At 41.4% G+C, this 25,408-nt stretch overlaps 1 protein-coding gene across 1 annotated transcript in view; it reads left to right on the top strand.

The window, feature by feature from the left end:
• The window catches only part of nbeaa (neurobeachin a), an 84,218-nt gene that overhangs the window by 45,542 nt on the left and 13,268 nt on the right, over positions 1 to 25,408 (top strand). Inside the window, 27 exon segments of the mRNA XM_034550860.1 lie at positions 1,675 to 1,843; positions 6,442 to 6,521; positions 6,890 to 6,952; positions 7,317 to 7,414; positions 7,960 to 8,052; positions 9,729 to 9,837; positions 9,923 to 10,004; positions 10,252 to 10,375; positions 10,490 to 10,682; positions 11,765 to 12,451; positions 12,627 to 13,076; positions 13,478 to 13,695; positions 13,868 to 14,021; positions 14,553 to 14,576; positions 15,007 to 15,090; positions 15,824 to 16,004; positions 16,267 to 16,391; positions 16,499 to 16,567; positions 16,691 to 16,859; positions 17,148 to 17,497; positions 18,306 to 18,442; positions 19,943 to 20,097; positions 20,825 to 20,951; positions 22,026 to 22,145; positions 23,193 to 23,320; positions 23,973 to 24,034; positions 25,336 to 25,400. Of these exon segments, the coding sequence (XP_034406751.1) occupies positions 1,675 to 1,843; positions 6,442 to 6,521; positions 6,890 to 6,952; positions 7,317 to 7,414; positions 7,960 to 8,052; positions 9,729 to 9,837; positions 9,923 to 10,004; positions 10,252 to 10,375; positions 10,490 to 10,682; positions 11,765 to 12,451; positions 12,627 to 13,076; positions 13,478 to 13,695; positions 13,868 to 14,021; positions 14,553 to 14,576; positions 15,007 to 15,090; positions 15,824 to 16,004; positions 16,267 to 16,391; positions 16,499 to 16,567; positions 16,691 to 16,859; positions 17,148 to 17,497; positions 18,306 to 18,442; positions 19,943 to 20,097; positions 20,825 to 20,951; positions 22,026 to 22,145; positions 23,193 to 23,320; positions 23,973 to 24,034; positions 25,336 to 25,400 (4,316 nt within the window).

Raw genomic sequence — 25,408 nt, 5'->3', positions numbered from 1 at the left:
GTGTGTGTGTGTTTTTCATGACCTTGCTGCAACAAAACCCAGACTACAAATTAGAAAAAGAAGTGCTCAGGAGTTAGTTTTTTTAATTCAAGGAAAATTGAGACAGGCAAGATGGGGCTGACATCGTAGTGTCCATTGTCCTTTACAATAATATAACAAAGGAGGTACAGGACACAGAGGGGAGGAACTGGCACATCACGTGGGCAAAGGAAAGAACAGACATACGAGGAAACAAAGAGAGAAAGTGACATTTGAAAAGACCCCAGGACAGAAGAGAGATGTGTAGTTCCTTTTTTCCTTCTCACTCTGAACTCGATGCAAGTGTTCCTGGCGTTCCCGCGGGGTCAGTCAGCTCTGCCTCTATTATTGTCAGAACTTCCTGACTCCCCGTCTTCTTCCCTCTGACCCTGAGATGTGATTGGCTCCTGGGTACAGCAGTATCGCTCTCTAGGGCATGCTGGAGTTAAGACTGAGGAAATGTATCGGAGCAGTTGCTGCAGCTCAAGAGAATGCAAACGGTGACAGTCAGAATCCAACCCAACGTAGACATATCAATCGTAGTTGACACGTCGAAACAGTGCGAAATGGCTTGACCATATGATTGCTTATTGGGTTTTTACCTTCAATTTAGGGCCAATACAGGAAATAACAATGGATTAGTAAACATTACTCAGCAGGGCCATGATGAGACAAACGAGACGAGCATTAATGTACTAAGCAGCAACACACACAACACACATGTAATCCTTTAATCTTACCGCCACTGGACCATTCTTATCTCCCGCAGAGCTTTATTATGTTCCACCTCTCAGGGTATTATAATCACATAAATTATTGGCAAGAATAGCCTTGGTCTTTTTCAGGACAGGAAACACTTGAAGAAATTACTCTCACGGCGTCTCCTTTGCTCGCACTGATAATAAAGAGCCTGTTTTCTTCAACAAGCACTTCTGGTAAATATAATCCCTTCAGAAATGGAGAAATATTAGTTCCAAGCTATTTTGCAACAGTGCAGCCCAAACGCTCGTGCTATGATCAAAGAATTTCAAACCTTTCCGCAGCCAAACCTGTTGTAAATGGCACCAGCAAAACACATCAGCTCGATGTGCGAAAAGCAATGTAATGAAAGCCATTCAAGCCAGCTGAGTGCGCTCTCCATTCTAGATGAGCTGTGATGTGGCATGGTCAGGCCGCGGCACTCCGCTAATTTTATCCGCTTAACCAGCGCTACCTCGTTAGGGCTGGTCCTTAGCGTCGTGGTCACTGTAATGAGCTCAGAGATTTGTGAGCGTGCAGCTAACTGGAATCTGTGTCTGGTCGATGGAGAGGCTTGGTTAGAGGTACATTAAGAGAGAGCAAAGGTAACCGAAGGAGGCAGGGAAGGCACAAATAAGCAATTCGAGAGCGTCCTTCCTAAATGTCAGCGTTGCGTAAGGAGTTCCTCAGATTCTTGACGGCTTCAGGCACAGAAACATCAACAAATAACATAAAGCAGAAAACATCGGTGCTTTTGCTGGAGGCTGGATTCCATTTATTACCATGTGGCTGTCTTTTTGCAATACAACTGCCTTTTGCTTGAACACAACAGGTGTCTGACAATTTGTATTTTGCCCCTCAACCTTTGTGCTTGTGTGTACCTATATGTACTCTATAAATGTATGTTTGTGTATTCAGGTCCAGCTATCCCTCTACACATACCTGTCATCCGAGTTCATCGGCACCGCCACCATCTACACCACCATCCGCCGTGTCGGTACTGTCCTGCAACTGATGCACACTCTCAAGTACTACTACTGGGCCATCAACCCGCTGGAGTGCAGTGGAATCACCCCCAAAGGTCTTGGTAGGTTCACCCCTGCACACAATCTGTAAACATAAAGCCATTCCCCCTGTAAGAAGAAAGACAAGATAAATAACAGTCCCCCCACGTCTATACGGTACTCTCCATTGCTGTCCTACATTCTCAGACATTGCATAATCCATCCCTTCTTCTCTTTTTTGTCTTTCTTCTTCTTAAACATACTAAACATCTCTTAGTGACAAGTTACACTGGATTTTTACAGCATCCTCTCACATCCTTCACAGCCTTCAGAATATTTTGACAAGGCATTTTTCTACACACATATATGTCAATCTCTGACATGTTCTTCATTCTTGTGTTGGGTCACAAGGGGCCGAAGGCTGTCTCATTACTGAGCTACCACATGAAGACACAACACATTCACTGTCACATTCACACCTGTGTGCAATTTAAGGTGTCGTAAAGTCCAACTCTGAACCCACCCCCAACCCCTTTCTGGCCTATGTCCGACCATTACTGTCACTCACATTCTGAATATCCGACAAGCACGTAGCGATTTGCAAGGTATGCAGATTTTAGAGAGTACGGACGGTTTGAACTCTTAACACTTTCTCATAATAGTTTTTGAGCTTTAACTCTATAATTGCATGCAACTATGTAGCCATAGTTACATGCAGCAAATAAGAATAGCTTTTATATTGTATGCGTTTGATGAAGAGTAGCGTTTTGAAATGAATCACTGTGCTTGAAGTTACATTTGTCCAATCAGTTTTAGCTTCCAGCTGAAAACAACAACATGACGACCTAAAATCAATAGTCAATGAGACTTGAATAGCTAACTGACTGTGTAATCCTTATTTACTGTCAGGTCAAATAATTGATAATTACCCCCTTAAATAACATAATACACAGATTGCTATTTGATAATTGTTTCAACATGAAGATTATGCAAGAAAGAAAGTGGTCATTTATGCTACAGAAGGTGTGAGCCTGGTTGCTCATGAGCGAGGCTGAGCAGCTTCCTTTTGAAAACGTGTCCACACGTTTGAGAGGGAGTGAGACCATTGCAGAAAGAGAATTTATTTACTTTTTATTCTGTGGAGGGTAATCCATTTTATTTTTGTTATTTGAGTGCAAATCCAAGTGTAAGATATATTTGAGTGCAACTATAATCATATTATATCATATTCCAAACACAACACAGCGACAAAGCAGATTTGACATGTTCACTGCCTTTGTAATTCAGCAGAGAATAGTGTTGCCACACACCAGAGCTTCAGAGAGTTCAGAGCAGCCTTTAACTTTAATCAACCTCTCCTTTTGGATTCTATGCTGCCTATAATTACGCACCCAATGTTGCCATGGTAACAGAAAAATTTGATTGGCAGACCCAAGGGAGCTTTTACAATCTGTAATCAAGTGGCTATCTCGTTTCCTTTCTGTATGGACATATTTCTGTTTGGCTGCTGGGATTGAGCCCCATAAAGAAGCTGCTGAGAACATTGCTCAACATTTAACTTACATTTTCTCACCCACTGTAGAAAGTGGTAAAATGAGAGAAGTTCTAAACATCTAAACTTTCAATTTTGGCGAAGATTATGGAATTGCTTATAAGTAATCCAGTGAAAGGAGGCATGGCATCCTCAATAACTTACAGTCTGAAGTCTAAATGAATGTCTAAAATGATGCATGCAGTTGACTTTATTCCTCGACCTCAGGCTTTTGACATGTTGGACCACTCTGTTTTGTTCCAGAGGCTGGTTCGCAGTGAGTGGTCTTTCAGTGTTTTAAAAAACTATTTGAGTGTTACAATGCAAAGTGTCAAAGTCGATTGTACATTTTCTAGCTTTTGTAATATCCAAAATGGTCTCCCACAAGGGTTAATATTAGGTCCCATTTTATTCAGAATTCATATAAAAAATATGTGTTGCAATGTTAATAATACAAAAAAAGTGTGATTGAGGACCTGCACTGCATCAGCTGGCTTCTTTGAACTTGATAAGGACATTTGGTTGTCAACATTTGGAATAAGTATCAACTTATAAATACCTAATATTTAACCATTATATCGAGTATCTTACAAAAAACACTTCTATCTACTATAGAAACAAATGCGTTTTTTCTTTTGCTGCAAAGAAAAAATTAATTCAAGCCGTGCTTCAATCAGCAATTCATAATGGAGATATGTTATATATGCATGCAAATTCATCTTCATTTAAAATATCAGATTAAGTGTACTATGCTGTGTTTCCCCACCTTTCCATGAGAAAGCTTTTTTCGTAGAATGGAACATTGGTACATTTTTGCTTTATAAGCCCATATTGTCTCAGTAGCTGTAATCTTCGACCATGTGGACGAATCAGGTACGACGCTCCTGGAACCTGCACCGTTTTCAGTGAAAGCATCCCAAAAAAAAATGGAATCAGCATCATTTGATCACTGAATGTATTTTATGTATTTTATGTATATACACTGAATGACAATTATTCGATTGGTTGATACAACATGCTGATTTGTTTTAAGTCGTCTCTTTTACGTGAATCTTTTTTTTGTAAGGTTTTTTGATGTTGTTTTTGCTGGGTTTTAAAAAAAAATCATTTTGTGGTGTTTTTATGTGGTGCTTATGTGAAACTTTGATTCTGTCATCTTGGCTAGGACTCCCTTTTAAATGAGATTCAAAATATCAATGGGATTATCCCGGGTATGTAAAGGTTAATACAAATAAAATAATTTGCATGTATTTGGTTTACCGTGGTGAGCCTTGTAATGCAATGGAACATAATGCAATTTGGCTGGCGTTAAATCTGTAGTAAATCACACAGACTGAACCCCAAATGAAAAGACTTCAACAAACTGCAAAAATGTACAATACTTCTGAAACAAATTAATTATTTTGTGTAGTTGTTGCATTGAGCCCGATGTCAGCACAAACACACACATGTGTAGAGACAGGAAACATGAATAGGTTGCAAACACGTCTTTGATTCCTCACAGGTTGTCATTATATAGCAGAACCAAACAGCTTTTCTTTTTCACAATGACTGGAAAAAAAACTGTTGAGTCAGATCAGGATAAAAGGAGCACAAGAGCAAGAAAATTAATTTCAAAGAGTGAAAGACGATAATTAAAGCCCCTGGGAAGTGGTTTAGATGAACGTAAGCTTTGCTCAAATCCTCTTAAAAGACCGCTTTAAAGGAGGTTGCACTGGAACACCTTCAACTTGTGCATCCACGTTTGACACAGAGCTGCTGCGTAACCATGATGGATGGTGAGTGTCACCATCCCGCCAACCTACTCCAGCTTGACAGATAATGATGATGAATCACAGGGGAATGTTTCAGTGTCATGTTTTGGCTTCGAGAGAAGCAGGTGAACAGACTGAAAGACGGACACACATATGTGATTCAAGGCCAGCCGAGCATCTTGCTCCTTTCACACCCTGCAATCTTTTGTGTTTCTCTTCACTTTACTTCTGCTGGCTAAGCAGCGACGGGGTCAGATATTGGTTTAAATGTTCTGAGAGGACGAGGTGCATTTTATTGAGCTTACAATAAACTCAGTAAATTCCCGACATTCTGACACAGCAAGTGTGCGGTGTGCAAATGGCATCACCAGTGTTTATTGTTGCCTTGTAAATTTAACAAACCTCTGTTGGGAATGTAGAAGGCTGATAAGAACAGGTAGCCTGTGAGGTTTATTGCTTACTGACTTGTTTGTTATTGACATCTATAAAAGAGTAGTCGGAAAGTAAGGAAGAGAAAGTCAACGTTATCTGACTGCAGTGGTCTCTGGGATCATTAAAGGAAAAATGATGTATCATTCTTGCTTTGATCTGAATGTATGCATCTTTTTCTACTTGGCACCGTATTCCATTAGTTAGTTATTTGGCAGGCGTTTCGAGCCGATTCATCACAGCCCTGTCCGACACACACATTAAACACCTCAAAAATGAATGAATAACAGTTACAACAATGAACATGCAAAGCCAACATATGAGTGGTCCGTTTTCATCTCCTAAAAGGGCTAATGTGCCATAATTTCAAAGGTAAAAGGAAGCCCTTTTATTTTGCTAATTGCAGCCAAATCTGAATAAAAGCCGTTGAAAACCGTGTTGCTCTTTGTGAAAAACGGCAAAAGATGTCAGACCTTTTCAAACAGAGGCAGTGGCATCATAACAACATGATGAATTGCATTAGGCATCCAAAGCTTTTTTGTTTTTATCTTGATTATATTTTTATAGCCCACCACAGCAAATAGCTGGTAGAGTGCCAGAGCTTTAAAGTACCGTACATTCAGTGGATATCAGTGCTTGTTTGGTTTGGATCGTTTGGGCCATCAATCACCTTTTTATAAGTTGTCATGTCTTTACTGTAATCAGTTTGATTAATACATTATAAACTATTCGGATTGCAACATTGCATCTGGAGTTAATGACAGAGATTTACAGTTAATTCTTAGAGTGTGTGTGTGTGTGTGTGAACATGTTTTTCTTTGCTCTCCAGGTAGACTAATAAAACACAATATCAGTACACAGTAGGGCTCACTCAGACTGAGCTACATACTTATTTAGCTGATCATTAACTGCATAGAAATTGATTTTTAACAAGAAATTATTCTTTTGCTTGTGTGTGTTTGTTTAGACGGACCACGACCATCCCAAAAGGAGATCATCTCGCTCAGAGCCTTCATGCTTCTATTCCTCAAACAACTCATACTAAAGGTACAATGAGAGAAACGGATTACCATTATTTTTATTGCATAGTTCAAATTTCAAGAAATCACCTTTTATCATTATGTCCTCTGTTGTTTTTCCTGCTTCTGTGAGCTGACGGCTTAATCCGAAATGTGTGCGTGTGGGGAGAATCGTATTATAGATCAGCAGCCTAAATGAAACACTGTATCTTTTGTGTTCCTGTTTGCTCGTATTGATTTGTGTGTGCGTGCGTGTGTGTGTGTGTGTGTGTGTGTGTGTGTTTGTGTTTATGTGTGAAGGTGTTGGTGCCTTCCGGTCAAAATGCAATAACCAGGAACATAATGAATACAGTAATCTGAAGTTAAGACAAAGGACTGATGTCTTTTTCTTCCCAGGACCGGGGCGTGAAGGAGGATGAGCTGCAGAGCATTCTCAACTACCTATTGACCATGCACGAGGTAAATGCTTCTCTGCCAAAGAGACGGTGTGAGAGAGGGAAAAAGAGGGAGAAAGAGAGACAGTGAGAGCGGTTGAGTGGAGCTGGTAGAAAAATGTGCATTATAATTTGTGGGCCCGGAGTCATGGTCCACTTAAACGAGTGAGAGTGAGTCAGCTTTGGTGCCGTGAAAGCGTGAAAGATGGCACAACAATGGACAGAACAGAATGTACTCTTCTGTAACGATTATATCTATTCTTGCTCTGAAATACCACCTGCTTCTCCGCAATCCCCCCTCCTTATCCACCACTACAGCTCTCTATTTGACCTCTTAACCCCCGTCCTCCTTTTTTCACCTGTTCAACTTTGCTTTCTTATCTCGGCAGGATGAGAACATCCACGACGTGCTCCAGCTGTTGGTGGCTCTTATGTCTGAACATCCAGCGTCCATGATCCCTGCATTTGACCAGAGAAATGGAATAAGGTGAATGCCACACACACACACACACACGCACACACACACAGACACACACACACACACAAATATGATCTGATGCCTATAACGTGAACCTTAGACCTTTACTGTAGCAACCATAGTATACATGCTTTCCTGAATGGTTAAGCCATTGTTTACATGTTCAGTTACAATACTGTGGGACTTATGCAACGCTTTAGCCAAGCAGCATGAGTTTTCAAAGACGTAGTCTAACTGTGCTGGTAATTCCCCGAAAGCACAACTCCACATGGATGTGTTCGGGTTGCTATGGTACATCTTCTGTTTCTGGAAAAGGAGTCGGCAAACTGTCTTTTTTCCCGTTTTTGTGACTTGCATGTCTTCTGAGTACTCTCCTTTTGAAGAAAATGCTTCAGTCAGCGCACGCGTTGCTAACTTTGAGGATGTTTACTGCGTATCAGGCAGCAGGCGTTTCCCACAAACACAGAATAACTTTACTCTGAGCCTACATCTAAGGTACTATCGTTTTTTCATTGACATGTAAACGGGATGGTTGTGTGTTTGACATGTTACAGGGTGATCTGCAAGCTCCTGGCCTCTAAGAGTGAGAGTATCCGGGTCCAGGCCCTGAAAGTCCTGGGCTACTTCCTAAAGCACCTTGGCCACAAGTCAGTACCGCTTTGTCTTTGTGCTATTCTCATTTGTGTGGTGTTTTGTGCTCAGTAAATGGTAAATGATGAATCACTGCAATGAGGGAGCATTTAACTTCTGTCAAGGCTAAAACAGAAATACTGCATCAAGGTAGTGAGACTGAGAGGCTTCGCAGAGAGTGTGAGAAAACACTGCAGTAAGAACTGAAAACCTAGAGCAGCGCCACCCCCAGTGAGCCTTAGAAGAGCTGTTTGTTTATCTGTGTGTGTGGACATAATATCCCCATCATCACGTCCAGGCAGAACAATTAATTTGACAGTGTGCACTGGCAGGAAGGTGGAACCTTGATGAGCAGCAATGAATGCTGGGGGATTTATTCATCCCATGTGACATTCACGCCTCTTGCTGCACGACAGGGGGCAGGCTGCCAAGCTGCACCTGAGCCCTGCAACTTCAGTGCTCCACCTACTTAACATCTGCTCCAACCAAACATCCTGCAGGGCTGCCTCTTAAAGATTACACACGCGTCAATACTTATGGAAATGTTATATTGATCCAGATTGCAATTTAGTGATGCATAAAACAGCATTTATACTTTCAAAGATATTTTAGTATATTGTTTTGGCCTTAGGAAAATAGGATTTTCTGCTATAATCGGGATTTTAGAGCCTTTAACTGTTCTAATCTGATCTCAAAGAATACAATAAAACCAATTTAAAGTCAGTGTCATATCTAAGAAACTGCTGTTTCAGATGTTTTCTGCAGTGTTGATGTTGATATTATTGTTTCTTTATCTGCAGACAGTATTGCAGGTGCATCAGCAGACCATCAGTTAGACCACAAAAGCGCTGTTGTGGATGATTTTTTTACCACTCTGTTTCTTGACTAAATGATGGAGATCTGATGGCTATTTTTATATTTAATTTGAGGATGACTGTGTTGGGTTTTAATCCCAGTCATGGAGCTGTCTTATTATGACAGACCAAGATACATCAACATAATGCATTTATTTCTCTGTAAAGTATGACATCAGACCCTAATTTTTCCATTTTCCATTTGCTTTTTTTATTTAATTTGTTCAAATAGACATAGAGATTCTGGGATTGTATGCCAAAAACAATTAACACTTTCTCAAAAATGTAATTCTGTTTAAATAGAGTAGAAGTTGTAACTGATTAAATTAGTTTATACATGATCATGGGAGTTGATTTGGGAGTTAACTGATTTTAATATATGATTAAATAATGTGCAAAACATGACTTGTGTTTTCTGTTTCTAACCTATACAGACACAATCCTCAGAGAATATACAGAGGCTCTGAGCATTATTTGCTTAATTACATTTATTTTTAAATCCTCAAAGTTACTCAACCTCATTTCTGAGCCTTTTAAGTTAAAAGCACTTGAAGACATAACTTTCTCCCAATATCAAGGTTAAATCTTCAAAGTTAATAATTTGCACCCATCCGAACGTTGCCTCTGTGACTGACGCCTGCGGTTTTGACGTTCTGTTGATGCCTCTCGTTAATTTCTCTTGTTGGTATTCATTTCTCGTCCTCTTTGGTCCCATCATAAGTGACAGGGCCATATGGTGCCTCCTGCCAATATCAGACCATCATCAGGCCAGTGCCAATCAATGTCATATTCAATTGTCATAAATCCTGGTGTGTGTGTGTGTGTTTGTTTCCCTGCAGGAGGAAGGTAGAGATCATGCACACGCACAGTCTGTTCACACTGCTGGGAGAGAGGCTGATGATGCATACAAACACCGTCTCTGTCACCACCTACAACACTCTGTATGAGGTAGGCGATTGGCAGGTTGATATCACTATAGCAACGTACGATAATCGTGGCATTTAATTCTTAAATTAATCCCCTGTGTGTACAGATTCTGACAGAGCAGGTCTGCACTCAGGTGGTTCACAAACCCCACCCTGAGCCCGACTCCACGGTCAAGATCCAGAATCCCAGTGAGTACAAAAACATTGCTGCCTGCCGTCTCTCTGTGTTCTTTGATCTGCCAATAATCCGGTATTGTTTTAATGCCAGTAAACAAACAACAAATCCTCAATTCAGCAGCTGACAGTGCTGCCGTCTTCCACTTATTGATCTACCTCTCACTCTCCTGTCCCTCACATTTTTCTCTCTCATTCAAAATACTGTTCATCTTGTTCTTCTTCCCTTTCCTCTCCCTATTCCACGATGTTTACCTCCCAGTGATTCTGAAGGTAGTGGCCACCCTGCTTAAGAGCTCCTCTGCCAGTGCTGAGCTGATGGAAGTCAGAAGACTCTTTCTTTCTGACATGATAAAACTCTTCAGCAACAGCCGCGAAAACCGTCGGTAAGAGCAAAGAAATGACTACATTGCATTTATCTTTTGCTCCTTACGATAATTGTTGTATCTTGGTATTAAGCTCATGCTGCAGCCTCATACATTGTTTTTGTTGTGTACCAGCTGCCTGCTTCAGTGCTCTGTGTGGCAGGACTGGATGTTCTCCCTTGGATACATAAACCCCAAGAACCCTGAGGAGCAGAAAATAACCGAGATGGTGTACAACATCTTTAGGATCCTGCTCTACCATGCTATCAAATACGAATGGGGAGGGTGGCGGGTCTGGGTTGATACCCTATCCATCGCACACTCCAAGGTGAGAGTAAGATATGTACTTCAAGCATTAAGTAGGAAAGCCATCTTCTCACACTCAACATTTTGCATCAAACATGAAGAAATCAATTAATGAAGACATAAGAAGAAGAAATACAAATATCTGCATCCAGAAGATCCTCAATCGACTAGACAGCCATAAAGCCAACTTACATTGGACATTTTTCAGGCATCAAATATTATTTTTTCTTCACCAAAACCTCCCAGATTCTCCCACTGTTGCAATCACAATCACTGAAAATAAACAAAAATATACTACAACCTGTTTTCTGGAAGTTGTTGAAAGGCAATTTGAGTTATTAGTAAATCCCATAGAAGCATTGTAAAGGTACAAGTAGAAATAAACAAGGAAGGTTGACGTAATAGCAAGGTCAATCTACTTAATTCCATTGATGATCGAATATTAATAAATCAATAATATACATTAGAATAAACTGGTAAAGGACTTTTCCTCTCAGGCAGGATTAGTCTTCTCTTTAATGTCATTTTTCCTGATGTAATTCTCACTAAAAATACTCATCGAGATACTGATTTGTCAGTTCTGCTTGGCATTGGGAGAGATCTTTGGTTATTATTTTCTCAAACTTTATTTAAAATCTATAGCACCAAAAATAAAGACATACTTCTGATGACATCAATGTGTTGGTGTAGTATTAATATTTTGAGTAAAGCTTCAATTAAATGCTTAAAAAAACTTAATTGATTTAAACATATTGACGATTGTTTATAGTAGTTTGGGATTTTTTTTGTTTTTTAGTGACCTGTAAGAGTAACATGCTGGCTTTTGATTCATAATAAATATCATATTTAATCACTGATCATCTCACTGTTCAATGGTGAACATTTAACTCTTTAATTTTCTTTTGCCAGTGTGAAAGTGAGGGTTATGGATGATGGTCGAATAGCTCCGTTAGGCTACTGTCCAAGTTTTGTCCATGCAGCCTTTGGTACAAAAGATCTATGAGCCCCTTAAGGACTCCCTGGTGAAGAAGTTATTGATGTGAAAGTTAACCATTGTCACTGCTCTGATCACTTAACCAATTATATCCCCACCATCTGTCGCAGGTGACTTACGAAGCCCATAAAGAGTACTTGGCTAAGATGTATGAAGAGTACCAGCGCCAAGAAGAGGAGAACATGAAGAAGGGAAAGAAAGGCTGCGTGTCCACCATCTCTGGGCTTTCCGCTACGGCTGCCCCTGTCGTCAATGGCAACCTCGAGATTGACGACAACTCACAGACACAGACACCTGAGAGCGAGGCCGAGTACAGCGAGGGGGCTGGTGGAGAGTCGCGCAACCTCCTGGCGGAGGGCGTCGTGAAGCGACCCAACGGAGAAGCCCTGGCACCCGGCGAGCAGAGTGCTGCTCCTGGGGTGAGGGTGGAGGTCCACGACCTGCTGGTAGACATTAAAGCAGAGAAGGTAGAGGCCACAGAGGTTAAGTTGGATGACCTGGACTTGTCTCCAGAAGGCCTCGGTGGAGGTGGAGGTGGAGGAGGTGGGGGAGGAATAGAGAACGGACCTCTGGTTGAGGTGGATTCTCTTCTGGACAGTGCTTACTGCGCTGTAGTTCAAAATCTAAATGGAAACCTGGCGCCTAAAGATGACATGCCAGACTCAGGGGTTGGCATGGTGTCAAGCCTGGGGCTTTCGGGAGTCAGTCTGGAGGATGATGGGAACATGGGTCCGCTCATCACATTGGCGGACGAGAAGGACAGTGTCCCAAGCAACAACGGATTTCTCTTCAGCAAGGTAGGATGTGAAGATTGATTACTTCAAGTCTTATCTGAGGAGCCAGATCTTTCCCTGCTGACCTCAAATATAATACCAACAATCAGTGTACTACTTTCTGTCCATCTTAGTCTTTCTACTTTTCCTAATGCCTTTGTGTTCTTTTATTTTGCATTACCCTATTCGTCACTTTCAGGTTGACGAGAAACTGCTTCCAGCTCTGGCAGCCACAGACCCCCTTGTACTGCCAAGTACAGACCAGCCCACTCCATCCGGCCCAGTGCCGGCTCACTCCACCACCAGCGCCAGTGATGACCTTAGCCTGCTGGCCCACATGACTAGCTGCGGCTCTGATCTAACACAGACCCAGAGTAACACTTCTGGGGAACTTCCAGAGGACGGGCCCTTCAAGATCCAGAGCCCTCTTGCTGACATAAGCTCTATTGCTGAGGCTGAGAGCCAAGCCCAGATTCAGGGAACATCAAGACCAGATTTCCCAGAGGGAGAGGGCACATCCGGGGCAGAGGGAGAGGCTGCGGGGCTTAAGACTGGGGGAGACACAGCCAGCACCACCTCTGATACAGAGAGGTCAGATGATGGGAAAGACAAGGACGCGAAGAAGATTCAAACTACTGCGACCACTCAGGTGTGTTTACGTGTGTACATGGGTCTGATTTATCTTGTTCACACAATTCTGCAAGTACGTTTCTAGGTTATTCTAATTGTACTGTTGGCTTCAAATGCGCATACTTCTAGACTGTTGTGTTCTCGTGCCGCTTTAGCCCATATTGTAAAAAGTGTATTTGTTTATTTATCAAAAAATATAAAGATACATGGTTTTGATTGTCAGCTAGCAAGTGAAATATGTTGAAAAGAGAATAGAACAAAAGTATATATTGTATATATATACACATCATTCTGTTCTCTTTCAACGAGCACCTAACACACCTTGGTCAGAAGCCTTCTTCTCCAACCTCAAGGCCACCGCTGCCCCAATGTGATTACTAGTAAGAGATGTACTGAAAGCCCTTTGCCACCATGTTGCAGGCCCTCCATGGTCGTACAGCAGCCCAGCTGGAGCGGGACCTCCGCGTTGATCTGGGCTTCAGGGGCATGCCCATGACGGAGGAGCAGCGCCGGCAGTTCAGCCCCGGCCCGCGCACGACCATGTTCCGCATCCCAGAATTCAAGTGGTCTCCAATGCACCAGAGGTTGCTCACTGACCTGCTGTTCGCCCTGGAGACTGACGTGCATGTGTGGAGGAGGTGAGCTTAATATGTTAATACTACTAGCCCTTATGCCGGGTTTTCAGGGCATCTGTATTAATCACACATCGATTGAAAATTAGATTAGGCTGAGGATATTCAGAAAGTGACGTGTTACTATGATGTAACTGTATTTTTGTATCGTCATTCCAACTCTTATCTTCTATTTCAGCCACTCCACCAAGTCGGTTATGGATTTTGTGAACAGCAATGAGAACATTATCTTCGTCCACAACACGATCCACCTCATTTCTCAGATGGTGGACAACATCATCATCGCCTGTGGAGGCATCTTACCTCTACTGTCTGCTGCCACCTCCCCTTCTGTAAGTGGCTCAACTCTGCACCTCTGTGGTAGGAGGAGAAACTGCAGGTCACCAGCTCATAGGCCTGTAACTCAGGCGGTAACCCCAAATACAGACTTTAAAGAGCCTGCTGATTCTGATTCCCCCCGAAGCTCAGGGCAGCGTTTATCTTGCATGATTTAATAGGTTAAAGAATTTGTTAAAGTAAGTAACAAAATCAAGTAAGTAAAATAAAAGTAAGTAAAATCCCAATAGATAAAAAAATCTGAAAGGTTTAATTTTATACTTGCCCTAGTAGTTTGCCTTTATAGTAAACTAAGTAAACTTTCTGGATTCCTCTCATCTATATATCCATTAACTAACACTAGTATTGTAACCTTTATTTGAGGTTTGTTCTAATCCTTTAATTAACAATCTATTTATTTTGACAATTTGATGATCTATTTAATTTATTTATCCTTCTTTTTTTCTTTTCCTCTCTGTGTTACATGTATTCTGTGTATTTTCTTGTCTTTTTTGTCTCTGTTTTTGTCTGTTTTTGCATTTGTGCAGAGTTCTAAGAGTAGTGCCAACACTGTAAGTTGCAGTTTCTTCCTCTTATTCTATTCTACTAATACTGGTTTATTTACCATTGTGACTTACACTGGCATCCATAGTGTTTCTATTTGTTGTGCTTCTTTGCTGCTAATCAATACTCCCCCTTATACTGTTTGTATCTATTGACCTCTCTGTCTCAGTGCAATCTAGTTCTTACATTTATAGGAACTAAATATACTAAACAAGATACACTTTACACGTTGTATAATATTCTAAAGTGGCTAGAATATTATACAAATAAAGGGAAAAGAAAAGTTTAAAAGGCTGGATCGATAATCGGAAAATATAGAGTGAGAAGATTTATTTATAGGTGGAAACAGATGTTTTATGAGAGAAAAAGCATGAGAGTTATCCTTAAGTCCTTGGGGTTGCACCTGCTAAGCCTGTCCCATTTGTATCAACACTAAAGAAGGCAGGAGGAGCCGTACCCCAGAGGGGGTCAAAGGGAGAGGAGGTGACCCCTGTTCCTGGGGGAGGAGGCGCAGGGGGCGAGGTGCGTAAAGAACCTAAGACTCCCACCATCACCAGAAGAGCTAAGAGCACCACCCAAGTCCCTCTGTCCTCACCTTGTGTGTCTGTTATTCCCTAAATGTGTGTGCTGACTTGCTCCGACGAGCCTCCAGATGCTTGCACTTTGTCGACTCTCCACAGCCCTGCACATCCTGCTTACTGAAGCAGAGACACAGCAAACCACACACTTGGTTTGCAAGTTTGAACGCCTGCTGCCTTAAGATGTATTCTCAATGTAGATATACTGAACATTTGGTTATTTGGTTGGTGTCAACAAATAGGGACTTTGTTTAATCTTCCATGAAATACATTCTTGGCGAGCTATTGGGTTAGCCTGTACACTGCTACTGTCACAATCCCACTGTTACCATTACCCGTGTGTCATCAGGCTGTACTTCCTGTGTGTTGTGTAGAACACCTCATATTGCCAGATTTCATCATATAAGTATGTATTTCACTTAAGCAGCATGATACTCGCGGTTGCTTTACCTGTTTGTTGGTACAACCAGCCATGACTGTTGTGGTCATGCTCATGTAAGACATGAGGATAATACCTTTTCTAAAGGATACTTCTAATGTAAAAATAAAAGATGATGCTACAGTATCTCACCACCTTTCTAAAAGCAGTGGGAGAGCATCCAGTTTATTGTGTTTACATGCTAAGTCTGTCAATGAATAACTGGCAAGCGTGTGTGTATTTATCCTCCCTTTTCCAGACGGAGTTGGAGAACATTGAGGCGACACAGGGCATGTCTTCAGAGACAGCGGTCACCTTCCTGTCTCGTCTCATGGCCATGGTGGACGTACTGGTGTTCGCCAGCTCTCTCAACTTCAGCGAGATTGAAGCAGAGAAGAACATGTCGTCAGGGGGGCTGATGAGGCAATGCCTCCGCCTGGGTATGTTCTAGTTGGATGTATTAGTCTTGTATTTCTGATATATTTTTACTATAACATTAGACTCTTCATGGCCTTTTTCAGGAGGGCTGCATCAAAAGTACCTCAAAGGGGCCAAGAAACAAGCCAATAAATAATTTGCAGGAATTATACCCACTTCGGGTTTTTTCTTCTCAAAATAAATGCTATTATATGTGGAAAAGAAAGAAGAAATAAGCCTGCTCCAGTATGAAATACTTACAGGTTTCATCTCTGCTTCCATCAGTGTGCTGCGTGGCAGTGAGGAACTGTCTGGAGTGCAGGCAGAGACAGAGAGATCGAAGCTGCAAGTCCTCCTTAACGAGCAGCAAGTCACAGGACAGCCTCCACAGTGCCTCCACCACCAGCAAGGTACCACGCACACACTCAAATAAATGCACACAGCACTTAAAATCTGACACAGAAGCATGCATATATGTATCGTGCACCACATTTGACATTCTGTCTCCCATATTTAGCAGGATCCAGACAGACTCCTGCAGGATGTAGATATCAATCGTCTTCGAGCTGTGGTTTTCAGAGATGTGGTAATGTGTATTTTTAGTGTATACTATGTGCATGTGGGTACAAGTACAGAAGAGAAACACCTGTTTATTTTTGATGGTGTGTGGTTTTCACTGAATAAATGTGTGTGTGTGATTCTGCCATAGGATGACAGCAAGCAGGCTCAGTTTCTGGCACTGGCAGTCGTCTACTTTATCTCAGTTCTCATGGTATCTAAGTACCGGGACATTTTGGAACCCCAGCGAGAGATCGGCAGGTCGACCAGCCTATCAGGGAGAAGCATCCGCCACGAGATAAACTCCCCAACCAGTACAGGTGATTCTTGTTTTCTCAACATTAGAGAGTAATCTTGGCTGAGCTGGTGGTGACATTCTAGCATTTGTATAGTGAATACTCGCTTCAGCCAAACAACAATACCGTTGTCAAGAATATGAGACAATTAGTGGATGAAAAATAGAAAAAGGAAGAAAGATGGGTGTTACTTGACAGATAAATAAAGCTTACAAACAGGAGAAAATAGCTGAGAATGAATAAAAAAACAGAATAAAGACAATGTCTTGTGGAATGCATTTTACAAGAAGATTTTTGTGTGTGTTGTTCCAGAGCACCCATCCACAGCCTTCTCTGACCGAGACAAACAGACCCCCACCCCCGTGGACGACTCTCCACGGGCTGGCCTCCCCCACACAGACTCAGGCATCGGAGAGGAGGGCCATGTGGCCGGATCCCTGAACGGCTCAGAGATGGGTCTGGGGCTCGGCCTTGGCCTGGTGGGCAGAGAGACAGACAGAGACAGAGACATTGGGGGAGGAGGCACAGATCTGTTGTGTAGTCTGTCTGACGTTAGGAGGTCACAGGAGAGTCTTCTGGATTCTCCCCACAACCCCAACAGCCAAGCCCCACCTTCGTCCATCACCAGCATCAGCCAAACAAGCAAAGGCATCAATGTTAAGGTTGGTGTGCATGTCCTCCATTCAGACCTGGCGATAAAGAGAGAGATAGTACATCTGGTCCAATGTGCTCAGAACATTTACATTTAGTCTACATTATTGATGTTCCATGTATCCTTGGACAATTTCAAATATGGTTTTAGTGATCAAGCCACATCTGTATTTTTAGCTGTGTGCTTATGGTTGATCACTTGAAGACAGATTTTAATGCCAGGTGTGTATACGATCGGTGTCTTTCCACAAATGTAACTTTCAGTGAGTTTGTACAATATAAAGTTAAGTATCAATAAAACATGCACACTGTTCTCACTCTCATATTCAGGGTTCGTACAAAGTCTTGAAGTTTGGATTAATGCTTAATTTGACTGTTCACTTTGCAAGTTTAGGAATATGCTTGAATTTTAATATACTTATTGAAAAATGCTTGATTTTCATCTTAATCTAGTGTTTAATCTCCACAATCATGTAAAGCAAAACTCTTTTTATTTTTTTAAATGAAGCAATCCTGTCATATTACATAAAATATAAAATATACATTGATTGCTGTGTGTATAAAGAAATTCTGTTAACTTTTTTGTTTCGGAATTCCATTTTTAGTAACAATTTATATGTGATCACAAATGCTTCGAGAGTGTACATTTTTGGTTTAGGTACCTTTTTAAAGTGCTTGAATTGTACTCTTTCAAAGCTGTATGAACCCTGCATAGCCTAAACATTCAGTTAAGAAAGTTAAAAAGCATCCTAAGATTTATACCGTTGAACTCCAACTTGTCCTGTAGTTACCAGACGGGTTGTTCTCTCTGAAATGTAGGAGATCCTGAAGAGCTTGGTGGCGGCTCCAGTTGATGGCGGGGATTTGGGACAGGACTCTGGACCGACGCCCTATCACCCAGACCCTGCCCTGAAGACACACCCCATGCTGCCCATGCAGTTCCACTCCTTCGACAGGTCAGTCCCAGCTACTGTTTGACCTGCAAGAGGCACAAAACCAGACGGAGATATCAGAGTCTTTAACAGCCTGACACATCCATTAATTAATCCATTTTTCTTTTCAGCCAAATACGGATCTTGTGGTGATGCGTTTTATTGTACTGCTATTTGTCAAATTGCTGTACATCAGTTTTGTTAAAACAATGGACACATACATCAATCAATTGATTAGTATTTAGAAAATTACCTTCCTCTTTGGATGGTAACTTTTACAAACTTACATAATGTCCTTTACTTGCCAGCCATCACATTTATTTCTCCAAAAATGCACACAAAAGGAAACATGTAATGTGAAGCCTGCACAAAGGCTTGTTGTTTCTTACTTTTACTGTACACTACATATTTGTGAATAGACACGTTACATTTAAGAATTCCATTAGAAAACAGAAAAACAATGATTTGATTCTACTAGCATTGATGCTACATTAAAAACACTATTCAAATGCAGTTTGTAACTGTGTTTGTGCCATTCATTTGCCTTCTTGGGCCAGACAGATACAGATGATGTACATGTTGGAAATGGATATGGAGCCATTCGTGATCTATTATGCACACTGTCATCAATCAATAGCTTAGCTCTCAAGGACTGCCACAGAGCAGGATCAAGAAGACTAAGTGATGCACAGAAGATACAAACAGGTCATCACTCAGTGGAGAGTCTATATGTTAACAGTTTGGACAAGCGAGGACAATCTTGTTTATGTCCCGTCATGTCCTAAAACTTAATAATTCAGTAACAATATCTCTATCCCTTTAAGATTTTAGTCTGAAAATTAATTAAAAAATGGGAAATAATAATGAAATTAATTAAATAAATGTTTTATTAAACAAAAATGTTAGTTCTTCTAAACAATCGCTGCTGTATGGCCACACTTCATAGAAGCTTATATATATAACTAATATATATTACAAGCATATATATATATATTACAAGCTTATATATATGTATATAAGCTTGTAATATATAATAGTTATATATATATATATATATATATATATATATATATATATATATATATATATATATGTATTTATACAGAGCACAACAAAACTTGAGGGGACAATACCTCATTGAAACCTTTACATCATATTGAAACTAAGTGGTTGTGCAAATCATGCTGTTGCTGCAGCAACATTTCATGTATTTCAAAAACCATGCTATAATTTCAGGTTGTCAACTGTGTCAAATGTTTAAATGGTCTGTGAAAAAATGGTTTACAACTATAAATATGTTTTGTATTTGCACAACAACTTAGTTTTGAGAGGTAAACATATTTTTCCAAACAAAGGCCAAATTAACTTTATTTAATGTGGTACCCTTTCAGTTGCTCTCTCCTATAGTGACATAAAACAACAGTTACCAGTGACACTCAGATCCAAGGTATCACTAAGGATCATTTGATAAAGAGTATTGCGGATGCAGGTTTGTCTGATGCCTTTGTGCCCCACCTCATGCAGGAGTGTTGTGGTTCCAGTTAAAAAGCCGCCACCTGGCAGCCTGTCAGTCAACACGGTGGGCACGCCCACGACTGGTGGGGCAGCTACTGCCGGGAGCACACCCAACATTTTTGCAGCTGCAACAGCAACACCCAAGAGCATGATCAACACTACAGGTGAGAGATATAGTGCACTCACAGCATCAACACATCTGCTGTTCTATGGACTGTGCATTGAAGAAGAGGCAGCAGACAGACACCAAACACAGTATGACAAAGTTGTTTGAGGCAAAGGCCTCAAGTAAATGAAAAGCCACATAACGCAGAGAGTTATTTCAGTCACAACAAACCAGAATAGACACAAAGTGAGCCAATTTTATCGGCAGATGCTTTCTTGGTTAGTTGTAGACTAATTTTAAGGGCGAGATCCAGATCAATAAAAACATACAGCAAGTGTTAAATATCTTGGCTATTGACAAGAAAATTAATGTACCCTTCAAACATGTGATACAAATTAAAAAGAGAAACGCCTATATTAGATATTCTTTGACCCAAACAAGGTATTACATTGAAATGAATTTCTAATGAGATAAGAATCAAATACACATCAGCTGGCATGCAGATCATACTCAGCAGATCCATTGTATCATACATGAATAATGGAGAAAGAGGGGATTAGTTCCCTGGAGTGGATTCTGTATATTGATCACAAAGCTATTTTCACAAACGGGGGGTCATTACCAGAAGACAAGCAGCAGCACTTCCGCTGAAATGATATCCAAATTGAATTTGATCGCATCTGACCGAGACATCAATACATTTCTTTTATTGTTATCCTGCACGATAATCTTGGTCAACACTTGATTTATGTTACAATAATCCCATCTGGCATTGTCCTGTCTAGGTGCCACAGACTCTGCCTCCTCTTCCTCCTCCTCCTCTTCATCGTTTGTAAACGGTGCAACTAGTAAGAATCTGCCAGCGGTGCAGACGGTGGCCCCCATGCCAGAAGACTCAATGGAGAATATGAGGTCAGAGCTCTCAACATGACAAAGCTCTTTATCGCTTCAATCATTCACTTACCTGCCGCTCTTCTTTTTTTCCTCCCTTTAGCTTTTTGTTTTGATTTGTCGGTTTGTCTTGAGTTCCTGTCATTTCCCCACTTCACTCCTCTTTTACTTCACACTTAGGTCTTCATTATTCCCAAAAGTATTCTCACTAGCTGCTCACTCTCAGTCATCACTGATATGATACAGCAGGGTTAGATTGGGGACAACTGGGGTGCACCCACATGCTTTTTGAGGCCAAGGTAACAATACCTTAATTAATAATTTGTAAAGAATGTCAGGTACAATGTAGATGCTGACATGTTAGAATAATTAACCACATTTTAAACTAAAAGACTGAACTTTAATTGCAAATGTGATAGTTGATAGTTGTACTGGTTGACAAATTACTAGAAATCCTCAGTCACTCAAATGGCAGTTCGACATTGAGTTATCAGCCATGAAAAGGATACTGGACCAATTCCAATATTGCTCTTTAAAGCTGTTATCGACTAATAATCATATCCTTCTGAAATATAGTAAAACTACTCAATCTGTGGTAACTCTCACATTCATATGTTCTGCTTACATGCACACATACCACCGGCACATCTCATTCAGTCTACACTATGGTGCTCTTCATCCCTGACATACCTCTGTGTTTTAATGTCACAATATACTGTAGAGTATGGAAATATCAGCCGCCTCGCTGGATTACTTAATAATACATGAACATACATCTGCTCTTTAGTTGTGTTTCCATACCTTGTATAGAAATCTGACTCTCGCTAATACAGTATAAGTTGATCTGCAATATGTTTATTATTAGGAAATAGCATTGCAATCATAAATAATATACACTTCCTTTGAACATTGTAGCAACTTGTACTGTAACATGTATGTCAATGTCCTCTCTCCTTGGACCTGTCAAACAGTGTGTAATGATATGTTCAGTTACGTGTGCTTCTGAAAGTGCACACGCATTTGAGAAGGTGCGAGCGTGTGCGTGTTCTTTTAATCAGTGTGCGTGTCTGTGTGTGTGTGTGGTTTGTATTGCAGTGCCTATTGCGAGGTGGCGCAGTGTGCGCTGCGCAGCGGTCAGACGCCCCCGGAGCTCAAGTCTTTTAGCTCTCTGGCAGGCTTCCAGGCAGCTCCCCGAGATGCAGGACAGTGTTTTAGGCAAGGAGACGCTCGTCCTCTCCCCATGCCCCACTGCTCCCCCCATGCTCCACCTCCACCCACACACCCTCTGCTGCTTCCAATCTACTGCTAAATGTTACCAGAATGCCATGGGAGGAAGGACAGACATCTTTGCTAACAGCTTCAATAGTTAGCATCTCTCATATTCGTTACATTGGCACAGTCAACTCTGTGACTCCGGGCATGGCCGTCTCCTCACACTAACCCCAAACTCAAGATCAGACCTGAGTCAAACTGGCTTTGCAAGTAACTTGTGGCAACATTTTGCTTAAACCAGCTCAAAATCCATTTTTAACCTTCGCTGTAACTTTTGCTAATGTCACCTACCTGCGGCTCTGAGCAGCTTAAAGCCAAATTAAGAATTAGTAAACACTAGTGACCCAGGTTTGTTTCAGTAGTCAAATGCATATACAGTACGGCTCCATATTTGAGAATGCTTGGCTACATACTCTTCTCCATTTGTTAACTGACCATATATATGAGACATATTTCTCTGCACGTGATCTACAATAAAGGCACTTATATTAAGATGTAAGTCAAGACAGAACACATTGAATATTTTCTTAGTGCAGTTTAAAGTAAGGACACTTTTTTAGAGGTTTAGCTTTTATTGCACTTCTAGCTTCACCCATCCAACAATACTAATTTGATTAACAATTAGCCTTAAAAATATATTAGCATCAATTGTTCCTAACCCAGGCATAGTGCTTCCATAACAAACCATCATCACATATGCTTTAATTCAGTACATTTTTACTGTCTTCTGTGTTCATTTCAGACACTTTTCTATTTCATTCTGGTAAACGTATCTCAGCTCGCCTTTTCCCGTCTCCTTTCCTCTGTAATGTATCCTGGGCTTTCCCTCCTCCCCTCTACTCATTTCTATCTTGCATATTGTACCCGCTCCCTTTCTCACCAAATGTATATCCCCTTCCTCACATGCTCTTCAGACGTCATCTGTATGTTGCTTTTTTTTTATCTTCACTCCTATTCTCTTCATCTTTCTCTGACTTATTTCCACCACAGTATCACCACCAAGCTCGAGCGCGCTCTGGAGAAAGTGGCGCCCCTCCTGAGGGAAATTTTTGTGGACTTTGCTCCCTTCCTGTCTAGGACGCTGCTGGGTAGCCATGGGCAGGAACTGCTCATAGAAGGTACAGGTGCTGTACACGGCTCCTTTTTTTCTATCTGGCGTCTCTGTGGAGTCTTCCCATTCACTGTCCCTCACCGCGATCTTTGTGTAAGAGAAAGACTGAGAGAAAGTGAGCGGACAAGTGGATGCGTTGCTGTGTGATGAGTTGAGAGTGAGTGAATGGTGAGTGTCTTTGAGCTGGCTGCTTCACTCATCCGTCCAGCAGGTATGAAGTCAGTATTTACTACTTTTCACAACAGCTAGTTAGACAATGACGCTCGTAGATCAGATTATGTTCAGTGTTAGTATTAATACTGCTGATATGACAGATTGTACTAAATGTGATGCTTCCTTCCTCTGCCCACCTGCTTCCTGGTGTCCTGTTCTTGTGATCCACTGTCTCAATGTTGATCTCTCCTCTCCTCTCCTCCCTCTCCCTCTTCTCCCTCCCCCACTCTCTTCTTTCTCATCTTTCTCTACTGTTTGTTCCTGTCTTCTCTGTGGCATGCTTTTTTATAAACCTGACTGCGACACCTGTATACAATAACACAAACCACTGACACTACAGTGAATTCTTTGATGATATGTGTGTGTCTCGCGGCGGAGTGTGTGTTTGTGTGTCAGAAAACAAGAAAGAGAGGCTCCTGACTGTGCTGTTTGTCTCTGTGCTGCAGGTCTGGTGTGCATGAAGTCTAGCACGTCTGTGGTGGAGCTCGTAATGCTGCTCTGTTCTCAGGTTGGTAACCCTCCACCTCTTCTTTCTGTCTCTCGGTTTACCGTCCCCACACATATGGTCCACTTTGCCCCTAAGCCTGACAAAGTCACCCTTAATTTAGCTCATTTTTAACCCTTTCTAAAAGTGTTTTTGTGTTTTTAGACCCATAATAATGTCTTGAGTCAGCTGCACACAGGAAACTGTTGAGTTATTGACCTGCCCTGTGAGGCAGTGTTGACGATGTAATGAGCGCATTGCAGATGTAATATACTATTGACTTAGATGCATCATCACACCATAGTTATCCCTCAACAACAGCAAGGCCACACAAATAATCTTCCCTGTCAATCACATGCACATAAACCTTTCTGACTCGATTTTACTGATGAGAACTAAACTAAATCCCAAAGGCATCACAGCTTAATTTGTGTTTTTTGGGGTCGTTTATCTAACTTCCATTCAAACCCAGTATCTTTATATTCCTTAATAACACTCGAAAGACAAGGTGACAACAGAGAGGTACTTACCACTACAAAGCTGGGCACCAGTCTTCTTTTTTCTTTTATAATATGAATCGGTCTCCCAACTATTGTCTGTTTTGTTGGCTGCCTCTGAGGAGTTCTTCTCCTTCGAGGAGACCCTCACTCCTCTCCTTCTACTCAACTCTAGTGGTCTCCACTTTCTTCTCTCTTACTGCTTCATCATCTACCATTCCATCACTGCTTTACTGGTCCAATTTAACAGTGCGTTTCGGTGGAAACTGCTTTCATCTTCTACCACTCTCCACACTGCCCTGTCCTCTCACCACTCCCTCTCCTTTCTCCTCCCCTCCACTCTCCTGCCTGGCTGCTCGTCAGCATGTATAGTGTTACCCCTGACTCCGGCCTTGTCTGCCATTAGATGCCCAGGAGAGCGAACCCTAGCCCAGATATCGATCCTCTGGATGGGGCGGGTGTAACCTGAGATCGTCCCACATGTCCTTGACAGCCTTGAGAGCTAGTGGAGCTAATGGAGCTCTAATATTTTGAGGCTTTCAGCAATACTCTCCTCCTTTTCATAAGTCTCCCCTCTAATATGCACAGACACATTAAACACTCACGTCCTCTTAGACGGACGGGTGCATTAGAAAGCTCTTAAGACCTCCTTATTCGTTGCAGTTTTTTTCTAAAGTACCTTTACAATAATGTTGGTATATGATGGGAATGTATATTTCCTCTTGAATAAAGCAACTTTTTAAAATTGCGGTATTCATTGACGCTTCTTCCATGTTGATCAGCTGATTAACACACCCATATTAATTCTGATGCATCCTCCACACTTAGGAGTGGCAAAACTCCATTCAAAAGAATGCTGGACTGGCCTTCATTGAGCTCATCAACGAGGGAAGGTAATGTG

This window comes from Cyclopterus lumpus, chromosome 14, assembly GCF_009769545.1.
Source record: "Cyclopterus lumpus isolate fCycLum1 chromosome 14, fCycLum1.pri, whole genome shotgun sequence".
Taxonomy (NCBI): domain Eukaryota; kingdom Metazoa; phylum Chordata; class Actinopteri; order Perciformes; family Cyclopteridae; genus Cyclopterus; species Cyclopterus lumpus.
The sequence above is the reverse complement of the archived record's forward strand: the minus strand, read 5'-3'. Positions and strand labels throughout refer to the sequence as shown.